The sequence below is a fragment of the Grammomys surdaster genome, unplaced genomic scaffold, assembly GCF_004785775.1.
Source record: "Grammomys surdaster isolate TR1022 unplaced genomic scaffold, NIH_TR_1.0 314, whole genome shotgun sequence".
Taxonomy (NCBI): Eukaryota; Metazoa; Chordata; class Mammalia; order Rodentia; family Muridae; genus Grammomys; species Grammomys surdaster.
In genome coordinates, this window is record NW_021604733.1 from 947,913 (window position 1) to 965,110 (window position 17,198).

At 46.3% G+C, this 17,198-nt stretch overlaps 1 protein-coding gene across 1 annotated transcript in view; it reads left to right on the forward strand.

Annotated features, from left to right (window-relative positions):
* Positions 1–17,198, forward strand: part of Asap2 (ArfGAP with SH3 domain, ankyrin repeat and PH domain 2) — a 116,919-nt gene that overhangs the window by 20,203 nt on the left and 79,518 nt on the right. Inside the window, exon 2 of the mRNA XM_028777751.1 lies at positions 16,343–16,488. Coding sequence (XP_028633584.1) covers positions 16,343–16,488 — 146 coding nt within the window. The remainder of the gene's footprint in view (positions 1–16,342; positions 16,489–17,198) is intronic.

Sequence of the window (17,198 nt, forward strand, 5' to 3'; positions counted from 1 at the left end):
CCTTCCAGATGCCCCGACGCTGAGGCACACTGAGGCTTGTGCTGATAGTGCTGAGCATGAGCTGAGGGTAGCTCCCAAAGTCACACTCACACTGAGAAGGACTAGGGAGGATAAGAATTTCTAGACTGTTCTATACCCTCTGACGTCATCTTGTCCTCCTGCCCAATATCTACTCCAACTAAAAGGAGACACCTCAAGGTAAGGGAGTCACAGTACAGACACCTGGGGTCCTGAACGCTCCTCTAGACCCATACACAGGCACCCAGACTCCTCTTATTAGGGCTGCTCTCCCACAGGCTGGCTAGCGGTTTGTTCCAGGATCTACCTGTTGGACTGTCTGCCTGAAGGGTAAGGCAGAACCAGGACAGGTAGGTTCCACGGAGCTCGGGTCCAGGTAGAATGAACACATATGACGTAGGAGATTTGATAGATTGAGTCACATGATATGGTCTGGGTAGTCCAACAATGGCTGTCAGCACACCAGAGAGGTTTTGGATCAGCTGATGCTCAGTCCACCAGCCTGGATGCATGAGCAGCCCCCGTCTGGAGCTGAAAGCCTAGAGAATCCCAGGAGAGTTATTTGGTCCTCAGTCTGAGGTAGGAGGCCCAAGAAGCTGGGTTCAGGTGTTGGAAGGCACAGAGTAGGTGTTCTCACAGAGGGCAAGGTTGGCAGGCTAACACCGGTCAGCTTTCCCTCAGATCTTATGTCCAGGCCCCTGCCAGAAGGTACTGCTCACTCTTTGAGAGTCCTCCCTCTGTTTCTCTAGAAGCATTATTTCTGACTTGCTCAGAAGTGCATTTCTTGGTTGATGTTGACTTCATGACTAGTTGAGGCTGAGGGTAACCTCCACAGTTCTCTTGAAGACTTAGGAACAGATTACAGAAGTTGTATAAGACCTCTATAGTGAGGCTCTCCAAATGTTGCTACAGAAATGTAGTGAAAAGATATGTATGAGTGACAGGAGGGTCACTACTGCGAAGAGCCCACGTTTCACCCTGGTCCCAGTTAGACCTAGCAGGAACAAAGGGCAAGCTGACTCTTACACATGTGTGGAGGGCTGGAAGGTGGTTCTCTGTCTCGGGCCCTGTCCTGCAGAAGGCAAGGGGACAATAATATCCTTTGAACACTCACCGTGGACCCTCAGTTTTCTGTGCATTGTGATAACCTGGACAACAGACTACTTTAGTTAGACAACAGGAGGGACCTGAAGATCAAAGCTGTCCCCAGGGTGCTCTTTTCCTGCTGGCACAGGGCAGTGGCTGTCCAGTCACAAAGCCACTGCCCAGCTGCCTTCAGTATGTTTAGCACCTTGTTGCTTCTCAGGAGGCCAAGAATTCACTAAGGGATGGCATGTTCAACTGTTGACAGATCCCACATTTCACAAAGCGTCTCAGGAGAATTTATTTTAACTTTTAAAAATCGGATTCACTTGGCTTTTTTGAGTTTATAATTTGGAGAATATTAACGCGTTGTATAAAAAGGAGACTGTAGTTTGGTCAGACTGAAGAGAAGTGATTTTGTCATCACATGTGGAAAAGACTTTATCAGAGATAAAAAAGGAGGTTATCTTTTTAAAGAGAAAGAAGCAGGAGTCCGTGTGGCTCGTGTGCAGGCTGTTGTGTGTGTCCGTGCACGTGACCACGTGTCTCTTATTTGCCTTTCTGACCCACATTGCTGTGCATGAACCACAAACCTCGTTCCATTACCTGTCTTCCTGGAAGCAATTTAGAAGTAAAGACCAGAGGCACTGCTATGTCTGCTTAAAATCCAGCAGAATTCCCCTTAGTCACACAGAAGTCAGTGGACGTGAGCTCCATTCAGAACATGGGAAAGATGAGGGAGGCCTAGAGGAGCAGCAGAAATGAGGGCGGAGCACCAGCAGACAGAATTCTACCAGAGCCTCCCGGCAGTTTCCATGTGCAAACATGGGTTGCTAGGGGATGTTGCTGCCTTGATCTCTTCCATGTTCAAGCGGTCCTGAAGCCACAGCTGCCATAGCTAGTGGACTCTGCAGGAACCAGGGGAGGCCCAGCCTCCCATATATCCCCTGGGCTCAGGCCGCCCATCAGAGCTCTACTCCCCGTGCCCACATGCACATCTTTGATTGCCTCACCATTTTCTGATCTTGCCATGTTTTGACTTCCCTCCATGCACAGTCTGTCTGATCAAAATACTGCTTCTCCTTGAGACCCCAGGAAGGAGTTTTGCTTACTGTCAAAAGCTCTTAACTGATAGGGCTTCACAGTTCTTGGGGACTGTGTCTAGGTCTGTGTTGTTCCCGAGGTACCATACATTCAGCAAGCTGGCTTCGCACCTGACCTTGAAAGGGAGAATCTTTTTCTTTTATTATTTTGTATCCACCAGCTCCATTATGCCAAGTTTGAATTGCCATAAAGCTGTGAGTCTGATTTTTTTTTTTTTAAGTCTGAGTACTATCTTGGAGTCCTTGTTTGAGAATAAGTGCCATCTGCTTGAAAAGTCACCTGAGGAGACCATGATTTCTTTCCTCCAATGTTGTTGATGTTGGTCACAGCAACAGTTTATAGACTTCCTTTGTAACTACTATGTTGTGACTCAGTCTTTAGAATATATTTATTAAATGAGTCTCAGGGTAGTTTGAGTTGTTTTAGAACTAGTCAGAAATAAGTCAGAACCTTTTTTTTTTTTTTTTTTTGGTTTGGTTTTTCGAGACAGGGTTTCTCTGTGTAGCCCTGGCTGTCCTCAAACACTCAAACTCAGAAATCCGCCTGCCTCTGCCTCCCAAGTGCTGGGATTAAAGGCATGCACCACCACCACCCGGCAATAAGTCAGAACCTTGAGTAAGGGATTCAGCTGCTGACCACCATGGTTGGCTAGTTGTGTTAGAGCCTGGATAGCTTCCACTCCAAAGGCTGGCTGTTCCCAATCCAGCAATTAGTTTTAGTGTTTGGTGTCCCAGAATGGCTACTTGTCCAGAAAGAGTGGTCCTTTTGCTTATGTTTGAAACAATAGTGAGAGAGTTGAGCATTTATGCCTGGCCTGTGCTCTGTCTTTCCTGGTCTTACCCTCCTAAGTCTGTCCTGATTTGTCATGGACTGGCCCTATCTGACCTCTTGCCTGGCCCCAGTTTGTCTACAGCAACTTGGCCCTGTCCATTGCTTTTAGAGCATGTGGAGACTGTCTGTGTCTTTCTCCACACTCCCTGGCTTCGTCACCTGGGTGTGACCTTCCCACCCCTACTGTGTTTCAGGCTGAGACTTGAGGCAGGGTAAGCCTTTCCTGACTACCATTTCCTCTTGCTTCTGTAGCATGTTTCTGTCCGCCCAGTGGCTTTGGGGAGCACACGTTCTTCAGGTTTGCAGGTGGGAAGTGAAGCATGGGTTTTAGGGTGCTAAGATCAAAGCATCTTCAAGGTCTTTTCCCCATTTCTTCCAGAAGCCAGCTGTACTCCTTGGCTCTCAGCCCCTTGTATCTATAGAGCCAGCAAATGGCCACTGGAATCTTCTCACAGGTCATGTCTGAGAGTCTGAACTGTTGGTTGACACGACGTAATGCTATTTATCCATGCCCGAACAGCCAGAGCTTACTGCAGTTCTAGAAACAGGAAGTCCCCATTAGGCTACCAAGGTAGTCAGGCTCTCAGGTGGCCCTCTTGGTTTATAGACAGTTTGCTTGTTTTAAGACCCTGTAGTCCTGCCTGGCCTGGAACACGCTATATAGACCAGACTGGCTGAGAATTCACAGACGCATCTGCCTCTACTCCTATGTTCCACCACACATAGCCAACAGTTTTTTTCTTGGCATACAGGAAGCAAGTCCTCTGGGGTCTCTGCTCACAAGGGCATCAATCCCATGAGGGCCTTGCCCTCTGAATTCATCTAAAGCTGACGATTTCCTAGTGACTCCATCTCTTGATATTAACACATCAAAGGTTTGGACTTCAGTATTAAACTTGGAGATACAGTGTCCAGTCCTACTTCAGATACTGAATCTCCTGCCTTCCTCCTTCACATTTAAGTACCTTACATTTTAAAAATTACACGTGTTAATGATTATTTTGTGTGTGGTGGGGTGGGGGCTGTGTGCACATAGAGTAACTTTCACAGTTCAATTCTCTCTTCCCTCAATGTGGGCCCTAGCAATGGAATTCAGGTTGTCAGGCTTGGTGGCAAGTGCTTTACCTGCTGAGCACCCCATCGTCTAGAACAGTCACATCTCAAACTGGTTAGCAAGTTTAACTGATCCACTCTTATCTCTCCCTGTCAGGCAGCACGCTGTACTCATGGGTTCTAGGGGTTACGGTGTGAGGGATGGGACATTCTCCCTCCCACCTCGAGCCTCTGAACGGTTTTGAGGTTGATTCTCTTTAGACTCTTCTGGCGAGCCCCACATTAATGGGTCCCTAATATTCAGGCACTGTTAACAGCTGCACATAGGTGCCCAATAAATCTCCAGCTGCATCATGTTTCCACTGCACCATCCTAAGAACCTCCTCCTAGTGCAGAAGAAAGAGACCGGTTGATGATTGTAGATCCAAGCGGTGTCCATCACAGCAGACACCGTCTGTGAGGTTTGCTCTGTGAGGGCTTCTGTAGGTTTGTGTGGAAGGACAGGCCTGGGATGTTTTGTTGTAGGGATCAGCAAACCACATCCTACCACCTGTGTTTTAAGCTGGTGAGCTAATAATGGTTTTTATTCTTTTATCTGATGTGCACACAAACACTTCAATATTGCCTCTTAGCCCACAAAGCTTTGTTTGTTTGTTTGAATTTACCAATCTTGCCTTAAAAGCAATACTTCTGAAAGTCCAAGGGCAGCGCTTTTCACTCTGTGGGCCAAAACCCTTTAGACAAACCTGGGTCTCCAAAAGTATCTGCATTACAACTCATGACAGTAGTAAAATTACAGTTATGAAGTAGCCATGTAATCAGCTTTATGGTTAGAGTCACCACAACTTCGGGAACTGTATTAAAAGGTCTCAGAAGGTTGAGAACCACTGCTCCAGGGAGATCTGGTTAAAACCGCAGGCTGCACTCCACCTGTAGAGTCCCTGGTTCAACTGGTCTGTTTATAGCTTCAGTGTTTGCTGATTACACAGTGCCCCATGGGTAGAGCTGGTCTTGAGAAGTCCACCTTTGAAGTTGTCCTGGGCTGTAAAGGTATCAGCACACACATCCCCACCCCCCAGTATCTAGTAAGCATTGATTTTCTTATGTGATAGCAAGGGATTAAGATCTCTGTTGGGGATGCCTTTTGTGGAATGTCTTATAACAGGTTTTTATGTTGATTGTTAAGAAACTGTTTCTGTAATTTTCTCCCACTTGGTGGCTGCTATCCAAACTCTTAAAAAAACAAACCAGGCCGGGCGGTGGTGGCACACGCCTTTAATCCCAGCACTTGGGAGGCAGAGGCAGGTGGATTTCTGAGTTTGAGGCCAGCCTGGTCTACAGAGTGAGTTCCAGGACAGCCAGGGCTACACAGAGAAACCCTGTCTCGAAAAACAAAACAAAACAAAACAAACAAACAAAAAACCAACCAAACAAACAAACCCCAAATCCTACTTCATATTTATTTTAAAACTATTACTTCTTAAAATTTCTAAGCTCTGTCTCAGTATAAAGATGTTTTCCTCCAAGCTGGAAAGTTGAAGCTAACATTTTCATCTGCATTTGACACATCAGCGGGTGGGAATATTCATCTCCATCAAGGGGGAAGCAATTTGAGACGTTCATTTTCACTTCTAGACTCACTGCAGTGGATGAAGTATTCTTAGGGAGAGCCAGAGTCCTCCTCACCTGGAACCTGGAGGCCCTGGGGGAAATTGTCACATCCCCAAATAGAAAGATACAGAGGAAGAAATGCTAATTTTAGCTGCAACTTTTACTGTCTTCCACCTACTGAAGAAAATGAGCCTTCATAGCCCTCCACCCCCCACCGGGTGTGTGCGTGTATGTGTTCAAGAGTGTGTGTATGTGTGCATGCAAGTATGTGTGTGTACTCTTATCCACATGAACAGAAAGTTAGAGGACAACTCGTGGGAGTTTTCTTTTTCCACCACTTGGCCTGTTACAGCATTTCGACCTGCTAAGACACCTCACTGGCCCTATTTTTATTAATGGGAAGCATATATGAGCTTGGGATGGAAGTTTTAGTGCATATTAAGAAGGCACCACATGGATATGGTTTTCTAACTTGTACATGGAAAAAAATAAATCATAGTTGTCCTCAGAGTTGGGCAAGAATACTGGAAAGCTGGGTCTCTGCTCCATGGTCGTGGCATTGAAAATGGGCTCACAGAGTTCCAGAAATCTGTAGGCAGTGCACATCTCTGAACTCAAAATCTCTACGAGGAAGGATATTCTTGCAGAAATATGTTCACTGTTTTGTTGTCTTGTTTATCATGCCGAACAATAAACAGTGTCTCAGAATCAGCCGCTTGGGATGATGGGACTGTACAACGGGAAGGAGAACACTTGTGAAATCCAGGGTACAAAATCTCTGCACACATTTCTATTATTGAAAAGAAATAGTCATGTAAAATTTGTACAAAAATTATTTTCTTCAAAACAAAACAAACAAAACAAAACAAAATGGATTGACTTATGTCCCGCTCCTGAATACACATAAAATTTGTACAAAAATGTCTTCTAAAAAAAAGAAAAGAAATAACACTTCATAACATCATGAAACGGAATATGCTACCATCAAGGCCTTCGTAAGCTTGATGGTAAACTAGTAATGATAACAAAAGCCAGATGCCTGTGTATTTGTGTAGGCCAGGCAGTCTGCTTACATGAATGTCATCCCTACAGCAACCCTATGAGTTAGGTGCTGACCTATGGCAGGCCGGGTAGCTGGCGCACACTTAGGGCACGGTGAAGATGCACACCAGAGGAAAACATCCTACATGCAGCTCCTCCCGAGCCCTGCAATTCTGCTGAGCGATCTGTAGGTTGTTTTGGCTGGTTGCCAGTTTAGTATGAGGCTGTACGTGCCACTTACGCTAGAGGTGACTCTCAGGTGACCCGAGGGGAGTGTCTTAGGGCCAGAGGATGCTCAATCTTACAAGAATGCTGATGGACTTGGGACTTGCTGTTTTAGAGGGGAGAGGACACCTGTGAGACAGGGTTTCTCTTTGTAGGCCTGGTTGTCCTGGAACTCATTCAGTAGACGAGGTTAGCTTTAAACTCAGATATCCACCTGCCTATGCCTCCTAAGTGCTGGATTAAAGGTGTGTGGACACCACTACCACCTGATAGCTTGTTTTTGTCTGTGAGATAGTTTCCCAAGAGCAGGTTTTGACTCAAGCTCATTGGAGAAGGTGACTGTGTGAGTTACTCCTTGGAAGATTCTAGCAGCAGGTTGCAGAAGAGGTGATGGTAGGGGTTGAAGTCTGACAGTGTTTCCAGGTCCAGGCTCTGGCTGCCAGCTCACTCACTTTCTCTGGTGCTTAGGTAAAATGACTGGAATGTACACAGGTGACTTGCAAAGAGAATCTTGTGATTGGCATGTGAATCACGGGAACACCGAGCCTGTAAGCATTAGCCTGAGTCAGACTTGTGGGTATAGTTCTGATTGGTGGGACATTGAGACTCATCTGGGCCTTGGCTTCCTCAGTCCAAGCTTAAATGGAACATGTGCATTCCCAGATTCTGTACATTACAGGTCTCTAAAGCAGTAGTTCTTAACCTGTAGGTCACGAGCCCCCTGGGGAGTCGAACAACTCTCTCATAGGAGTAACAGCAAAAATAACTTTATGGTTGGGGGGGATCACTACAGCCTGAGGAACTGTATCAAGGGGTCACAGCTTTAGAAAGGTTGAGAGCCACTGATCTAGAGAGACAGTATAGAATAATGTTGTGAACGTTCTTGTTGCCTCAGAGAGCTGGAAGATGAAGAGCGAGCGACTGTGCAAGCTCTCAGCCTCCCAGGTGGACACGTCACTGGTTGCCTTAATGTAATGCCACATCACCTTGCAGAATCTGAGCCTGTTTCCTCAGAGCTATCACAAGATGAAACATTACTTACCTGTTTGGTTGACTCCAAGCAGCCGTGGCAGCCATCAAACGAGGCTTTTGGACTCTGACTTTCAGGGACTATAACTGTTCCTCATCAAATCCTAGAAGTTGTCTGGGTTTCTTGGCTTAGAGGCTGGGTTTAGAATGGGAGGGCATCTTACCAAGTCATCATTGTAAGTAATGGGAATTGTACGTCCAGGTTGATGAAATAAAATCAAAAGGAAAAAGGCTAAAAGCAGCTTAGGTAGAGAACACATGCTACACTGTGCGCTGCGGCCGACTGCATCATTTGGCCGACATGAGGGCTTCCTCTGGCAATGAATGCAGTTGGATGTAAAATCTGCCCTGTTTCTAATTGCCTGAAGTTACTTGAGGGGCATCTGGGAATTACAGGCCTGAAGAGAGCTGTCTGCCGCACCCTTACCAGGGCTTAGAGCAGTGTTGGACACAGGCAGTTCCAACCAATGAGAGTCCCTGGATGAGTCAGGCAGTCCTGAGCTCATCTTCAGTTGGATCTTGTCCTGAGGTCTCAAGAAACTGCCAGAAGCCTTTGTAGCCTCCAGTGCTGGAGGTTTTCCTCATTTCCAGTGCTGTTTCTGCCTTCTATGTTCCCTGTCACCATGAGTTGTTTTAACACGTTTCCACCGGCCGATTCAAGCTTTACTCATTGTGTTCTATCTAAGTCTACCTCACATCCAGGGTTTTTTTTTTTTTTTCTCCTTTCATTTTTTTTTAAAAATTGAGATGTAGATCTCATTTTATAGCCCAGGTTTGCCTGGTATTCACTATATAGCTGAGGCTGGCCTTCCAACTCACAGTGATCCTTCTGCTTGAACCCCTCCAGTGCTGGGGTTATAGGTATGCACCTCGTGTGTGTGTGTCTGTGTGTCTGTGTGTCTGTGTGTCTGTGTGTCTGTGTGTGTCTGTGTCTTGTGTGTGCGGGCACACGCGCTCACGCACTTGTTTGTGGTGTGTCATCAGTGCCTGTGTGGAGGTCAGCAGGGTATCAGGTGTCTTCCTTCATTGCCTTGAGACAAAGTCTGTCACTTGCCCCTTTTGTCTGAGCTGGCTAGCCAGAGAGTTCTTGGGGTCTGGGATCTACCCATCTCTGCCTCCCAATTGTGGGGCTGTATTGCTTGTATGACCATGCCTGGGTTTTCACACAGGTGCTGGGGGTATGAACCTAGGTCCTTGTTCTTGCAGGGCAATTGCTCTTAACATACTGAGGCATCTCTCTAGACCCTCCATCCCACCCCACCCCTCATCCATCTTCTTAACACAGATTTTATGACCCTTTAAATTACCCTCCAGTTCTTTCTATTACCTAGGGGAAGCATTTCATTATCTGGTCTCAGGGGGCCCTCCATCAGCTGCTGCCGCTGCCCAGGGTCTGCGTGTACTAAGCCCATGACTTTCTGATTGCCATTCTGTATTTGCACAGAATAGACTTAGTTGAGCCTTTCTGTCTGATAGAGGCTTGCTCCTTGAGGCCAAGGCCTATTTAGGAATCTTTATTCATTAGTATCATAGGCTTCCCACATGACTGGGTTTTAGTCTCTTAGATAATGGGCGCTTAGAAAATACAGAATGAAAACACACACGAGAGCTGATGTTTTCAGTACTCAGAGCCTGTGTTCTAAAGGGACAGGAACCAGCAACATGAACATGCAGATCTATCCGGACTGCATCCTCTCCTTGGCCTCCGGTGCACTGTGAGCAGTGAGAGTTTGGAAGAAGTAATTAGGGTTGTGTTAAACTATTCACATCACCTCTGAGCTGTCCCTGATAGTACAGGATCATTAAAACAGGGTCAGAGAGTACCCAGATCATAGGCAGTGGTCAGCTCATGCCTTGACCTGTGTTGGCCACAGCCTGACTTAGTATGTACCAGGGTGGCATCTGTTGAGACTAGTGCCATTCATGGGAGTCTTGAAGTGGGAAGAGCTACAGATGTTTGAGAAAGTGTAGGGTTGGGAAGAAGTGTCCCCCTGAAGCCAGTCTTGTCAGAGATGACACACTACCTGCTTGCTCATACTGTCTCTTTCAGGGAAAGTTGAGAGAGAATAACAGATTGCAGTGATCTTTTTTTTTCTTCCTCTTTCCCTCCCTCCCTCCCCTCCCTCCCTCCCTCCCTCTCTCCATGCATCCCTTCCTCCCTCTTTTTTCTCTCTCGTTGTTTCTGTTTGTTTTTTGAGACAGGCTTTCTTTCTGTAGCTAGCCCTGGCTGACCTGGAATTCACTATGTAGACAAGGCTGGACTTGAACTCACAGAGACCCTCCTGCTTCTGCCTCCTGAGTGCTGGAATTAAAGGCGTGCACCACTGCACCTGGAAAGGCTATAGAGATTTTTAAAAATTCTTGTATGTTTATGGGTGTTTGCCTGAATGGATGTCTGTGCACCATGTGTGTACAATGCTCACTAAAACCAGAAGAGGGCAACAGATCGCCCGAAACTAGAGTTAATGGACCTTTGTGAGCCTCCATTGTGGGTGCTAGGGTATGTATGAACCCAGATCCTCTGGAAGAATACCCTGTTCTTGTAACCACTGAGCCATCTCGCCAGCAGCAACTACAGTCGCACAGGCCTGGAGGGCTAAAATGATCGAGCTATTGCAGCCAATGGCAGCTTCTTATGTTGTTCTTTTACTATGAGGATGCCTAAGTTCGGCTTAGGAAATCCAGTTGTGAGTGGAAGCAGCTTTCCTGGTGTGCAGGAACAGAAGGGGCTTGATGGGTGCTTCCCATGAGCCATCCTGGGCTGGCACCCTTGGTTCATTTCTTTAAGACAGCATGAAGGAATATTCCAGAAAGTGTGAGGTCTGCTGCCTGGTGTGTAAAGGCAACAGTTTGTTGAGAACTTGCTATTTTTAGCCATCATGCATTTTCATACATTTTCCTTCAGCCTCTGTCCTATATCTTATATTTTATGAAATTGAGACTGAATGTCTAATTTTATATTCTGCCTTTTCCAAGTTGGGTCTCCTAGCCTCCATTCCATGAGATGATTTAACGAGCTGACCTTTCTGTTAGAGAAATGACCGCAGTGGTTAAGAATGCATTCTGTTCTTGCAGAGGACTTGAGTTGGTTTCTAGTACCCACAACTAGGCCAGCTGCAAATACCTGCTGCAGGGAATCCAACGCCCTCTTCTTGCCTCAAATCTTTAAAAGCCGACCTCAAGTGCTGTTTTGCAGGCATGCTCACCCTCCTCCAGCTCAGCCTTGTTGGCACCGTGTACATTTCCTGCTTCTAGTCTGTGAATCATCTTGTGTGCAATGCTCTACTAATTTTGGCTTCACACCAGCAGTTCTCAACCTCAGAGAACACATATTTCTGAGGGTCTTAGGAACCCCCAACCATTTGTTTTCATTGCTATTTCATAAATGTAATTTGACTACTGAGTGGTAACACAGTTCCTGAGACCATTGGAAATCTGTGTTTTCCGATGGTCAAGACCCACAGGTTAAGAACCATTGCTTTGGATAGATTCCCGGAAGTGGGGTTCTCAAATGACACGAGCATTTTAAAGACTTTATTGTATATAGACCACCAAGTTGTCCGCTGGAAGGTTACTTTCAGTTTTTCATCTGGACCTGACCCTAGAAATGAATTCTAAAACCAACTCTCCCCTGGGACAGGAAATGACCCTGTGAGGAGGTGAGATCATCCCAGAGTTTACCTTATTCCTTTAGAAATTGTGTGTTTTAGGCTAGATCTGAAACCAGGCAACCTGTAGGGCCCCGGCTATGATCACCTTTGGAATAGCTTTATGTGAACACGTGGTGCACATTTGATTGACTATTATGTTATCTGGGGAGTGTCTCACAGCGCTGCTGGAGAATGAATGTCTCCTTGACTGTTCCCTTCACTAGCTGTCTAAGTGGCTCAAATGTGCCACCAAGATGGATGCTTCTCAGCCAGAATCCAGGTGGCCATGGTCTTGTGTGGAGCAGGGGCTTACAGCAGCCCTAGGGGTGACGCAGAAGTTGGCGCCAGGCTGGTACAGGAACTGCCCACCTGGTTCTCTTCCTCGTTGATGATGGCATTTTGAGCTGTTGGCTTGACTGGAAGGGTGTGGCCTTTGTTTTAGCCTAGAGCAGAAGGGAGGGTTGTGAGTAGAGCAAATGCACCAGCAGTTCCTGGTGTGGAGGAAGAACACTGGACTGAGAGTCAGGAAGACAGAGGTTTGCTCTGGCTCCACAGACTCACCGTGTAACTTGATGCAGTTGCTGTCTTCCCAGTGCCTGGCTTGCTGTTTGTAAAGAGAGCACCAGGATAGGTCCTCTCTCATCACCCTTAGAGCAGGACAGGGTAGTGGATACGGATGGACAGGAGGCATGTCCTGGCCGGTTTTGGTTTCAGAATTGAGAGCTGGATGCAGGCTAGAACCTTGAAAGACTGATGTTAACAGCCATCGAATGCACGGGACTCTCCAGGGCTCACAGAGCTTCATGCCCTCTTGTTTCCCCTTGGTGGTTCATATCCACCCTTGGAACAGTTGTCCAAATGTTTCCTTGGTGTGTGGCATGGAACAATGATCAGCGAGGACATTGATGACTCTCTCCCTAGGCATTTATACCTGCTCCTAGGAACATACTTGTTCTTGGTGTCACTCTGATGCACTGCCATGCTCCTGCTGCTAGGCTGCTAGTAATGAATGGAATATCTGAATTGGGAGTTAAGACTGTGTTGGCTGTTGGAGGTTAATTGGCTTTGATGAGCCCCCTGCCATCTTTCCTTGCTCTGTGTCCCCTTAGTGTCTGTGCCACTTTATGTGTACATCTCATTAAAGAACAGCAAGGAATTGCCTTTTGCCTTTTTAGATCCAGTATTTTTTGTTAATTCACATTCTTTGGGTCTTCTCCTTGATATACACATTTAAAAATGACAAAGTCAGGTAAGCCGAAAAGCACGAGATAAAACCTTCACCCTTGGCTCTAACCTCCATGTCTGCTGCTGCTTAAAGGATAGGTTCTTGGGTGAATGCACCCTAGTTCACCCATCTCTTGAATAGATTGGATTTTGAGCTCTGAGGTGTGGGAGACAGGAACATATGGAGAGAAAACTCTAAAGAAATGGGGTCTCGTCCTGGGGTGGGTCCTGCAGCTCAGATCCCCATCTCCTCGAGTCTCCCAGAGGAGATATTCTTGGCTTGGGATCCCACAAACTAGAGCAGAAGATGTATTTGAAGCAGGGGGAGGTGAGAGAGTGAGTGTCCCGTAAAACAGCTTTCAGTTCTGTAAATAAAAGCTGATAGATTCATTTTGGGATGTTTCCAGAAATTTTATTCCCAGGCTATTTATTTTAGGTTCCTATTTTAAGGTTTGTTTTTTTGGCAAAAGAATGATAAAGGCTCTCAGATTGCTCTCAGATCTTGGTAGGAAAATTTCCAACTTGGGGATGATCTGGAACAATCAGTTACCATGCTTCTAGGCAAGTTGGCTGTTCTCACAGTGGGTACCATTCTGAGCATCCTAGGAAGACACAGAAATGCAGAGCATACAGAGCTTCGACTCATTTGAACCTTGAAGGAAGTTCCCTTATACACACACACACATACACACACACAGAGACACACAAGTCAGCACCAGCTATAGGCTGTGGCCATCAGCTCTGGGCTAGAACCTCATTGGGCCTTGCCTATGTTTTAACTTGGAAATAGTTTTTTGTTTGTTTGCTTGTCTTTTAATAGCATTTGGTGCAGAAGGCCTGCTCTTCATAGTTCACCACATGTGTTAGACTTATACAGAGAAATAGGGATTATTGATCTAACTGTGAAATGGAATTTTAAGAATCTAAAAATTAAGTACTTTGAGTTTTAGCAAGGCAAACTAGTTTTGATTTTTCAAGTGTTATTTACTGTTGTATGTGAGCACATGAATGCCACAGCACACATACAAAGATCAGAGGATGGCTTTGTGGATTCCCTTTTATCTTCTCACCTTTACGTGGGATCTGGGAATTGAACCGTGTCTGTCCGGTTTGCATAGAAGGTACTTTTCCCCACTGAGCTGTCTTGCTGGCCTAAGGTAAGCTATTTTTAGATATGAAACGCCAGTGTGTCAGAGAAGGGAGGAGCAGGCTAGGGAGTCAGACACATTCAGGGCTGAAGCCCAGCTGTACCACTCTGTGCTTTTGTTGCCTGGAACTCCATATAGAAGTCTGGTATCATACTTACTGCTGTTTGTGGTATTGGTTGTGTGCATGGTGTGTCCTTACCCTGCATTGACTTTTTTTATATTCTGACACCAGAGGCCAGCAAGCCTCTGTCATTCACAAAACCCGATAGAGTAGGTTTAGTGAGGGTTACTCTTACCTACCAGTCGCACAAATGGCCCCTGGCTGCCATAGAAATGGACCCCAGATCTCCGAGGGCTTCTCTTGTGATACCAACATGCACATGCATGCATACATTGTGTGAGTGCATGTGTATTCATCTAGAATTCCTAAGCCTCTTTCTGGAACCTCTCCACCCCAGTGCTGAGAACTGATCCTCAGGACTTTGTCCATGCTAAAGAAGCACCACCACGAGGACATCCCAGCCCTGGAATGCTTCTCAAAATAAAAAGACTGAGGCATCGAAATCTAATTTTCTCAGTGTTTGCTAAATCAACATTAGCATCCCCACAAATACCAGGTGCCAATTGAGGTCAAGGACATGCCGCCTCCCTGGCAGTGGGTAAACAGGCCATTCATAGATCATAGGATTGGCACAGGGTTTAGGACTGCCCTTAAAAGGGCTTAGTCCCTTTGTCACCAGGCATTGGCACTAATGAGCAGAGTGCTGTGGTCCTGAGGAAGGCAACTGCAGAGGAGCCTTCAGGCTCATTCCCTGATGAGACAGCCAGAGCTTGTAGACCATGTCTGCCTGGCAAGGTCTACACAAATTATCCTGTGTACTTGCCTGCCGCACCTCGCCTGCAAAACAGTTGTGTCTAGTTTCTAATTGAGACAAAGGTCTAGGAAGCAAGACCCATGGGAGTGATAGTTCTATTACAGACTGGCTGGTTTCATTTGAAGTGCCTGTCCTAGCAGAGAGGGAATTTGATTCCATCATGTTAACTTACTGGAATTACTATGCTACTTGCCCTTACTTTGAATCAGAGATCCGGGTGGGGACTCTGATTAGTTGTTAAACACCTGTGTATGACTTTATTTATACTTCTTATCTGTTTGGATATGTTCTCATGTAGTTCAGACTTGCTATGTAACCAAGGACGACCTTGAACTGAGTGTGCTGCCAAGTAAAAGGATTACAGGCATGTGCCACAGTGCCTGGTGTGTGTGATGCTGGGGCTCTGACCCAGGACTTGGAGCATGCTAGGCAAGCACTCCACCAACCAAGCCACATCTCCTTCTGTGTATAATCTTGATGTTCCGGACCTGTGGAGCCACTGAGCTTAGAGACCCTAAGGCTAGGTTTCTTCCTCTTTGGTGTTTATCTTCAGTCTGATAGTAAGACGAATGACCGAGTTTGGTCTTTCTGTGACCTTATGTTCATGATGTGGACGAGAACAGCCTGGCCCCTCACCTAAGTACTTCCAGTGGATGAGAACAGGCACCCAGGGATCAGGACAAGTCTTTACAGTTTTGAGGAGACCGGATAAGTGGATCGAGTGAGTGGGAGCTAGGTGGGAGGGTCTGGGCAGAAGAGATCCGGAGCAGAGACGAGGAGGGCCAAGCTGGCTCTAGCTGCCCAGCCAAGGCTTCAGAGAGCACCACAGTCCCCGTGTAAGGAGGTGCCAGCAGTGTGGCTCTCTGACTGGATGTCCTGTGCTTTAGTGGGAGAAGAGTTGGCATCTTCTGCTACATTTCTAAGATGGAGCTGAGACCTACTCTTAGACCAATGGCTAGTGTGGTGGTCGGGCTGAGGAGAAGTCCGGGAAACTCTGGGGTAATGGGCTATCTGAGTCTCTGTTGTCCTGCAGGGAACCTGATAGGACATTTTCTTTTTTTTTTCTTTTTGGTTTTTCGAGACAGGGTTTCTCTTTATAGCCTGGGCTGTCCTGAACTCACTCTGTAGACCAGGCTGGCCTTGAACTCAGAAATCCACCTGCCTCTGCCTCCCAAGTGCTGGGATTAAAGGCGTGCGCCACCACCGCCTGGCGTGATAGGAGATTTTCATGTCACTAGCTGCTTCTTTAGGCACAGTGGTTTCATTTTTGGAATAGTAATTGTATTTCTGCTCCTGCAACCTGACTTTTTTCTCAGTGTTTGTTCTGAGGATGTTCTCCAAGTTTAATTCTGGGCAACATGTTCAGTCTTATTTGTAACAGAGAAGGACCTAGTGGTCCAGGACCCGACTGCTTGGTTAACATTAACAGCCCCTCCGCTTGCTCTTGCAGCACACGTGGAGAACGAGGAACAGTACACGCAGGCTCTGGAGAAGTTCGGTGGCAACTGTGTATGCAGAGATGACCCAGACTTAGGAAGCGCATTTCTGAAGTTCTCTGTGTTCACCAAGGAGTTGACGGCACTCTTCAAAAACCTGGTCAGTGCCCACTGTGTGTGCAGCTATGCTGTGTGCAATGCCTGCCATGCCCCTGCTGGGAAGACAGCCCATCAGCTGGTCAGAATGGCTTGTTTTCTGGCTCCTGTGGAACCTAAAATTATATATATACATACATACATACATACATACATACATATATATATATATATATATATATATATTCACAGTGGGTAAATTTGGAACAAAGTTTACAGTTGTAATTTTTCCCCTTGATACGACACGACTTAAGTTTAACTTGGCATTTTAAACTCTCAGGTCCAGTATAGAATGGGCGAATTCATTTATCTTCTTAAAGGCCCCTGACTTTAGTTTCTAGTAGTTTTAAAACTTTAGACTAGTGTGTTGCTGTGATGCTTAGTACTTTTCTGTTGCTGTGAAGTGACTCCATGATCAAAGCAACTCATAGAAGAGTTTATTGCAGGCTAACTTACAGTTGCAGAGGGTTAGAATTCATGACCATCATGGTGAGAAGCAGAACAGGCAGGCAGAACATGGTGCTGGTGCAATAGAGGGGTGGGGGAGGGGAGGGAGAGGGAGGTAGGGAAGGAGAGAACTCTAATTGGGAATGGTGTATGCTTTTGAAACTTCAAAGCCTACTCCCGGTGACACACCTCCTCCAACAAGGCCACACTTCCTAATCCTTCCCAAACAGTTCTACCAATTGGGACCAAGCATTTAAATATGAATCT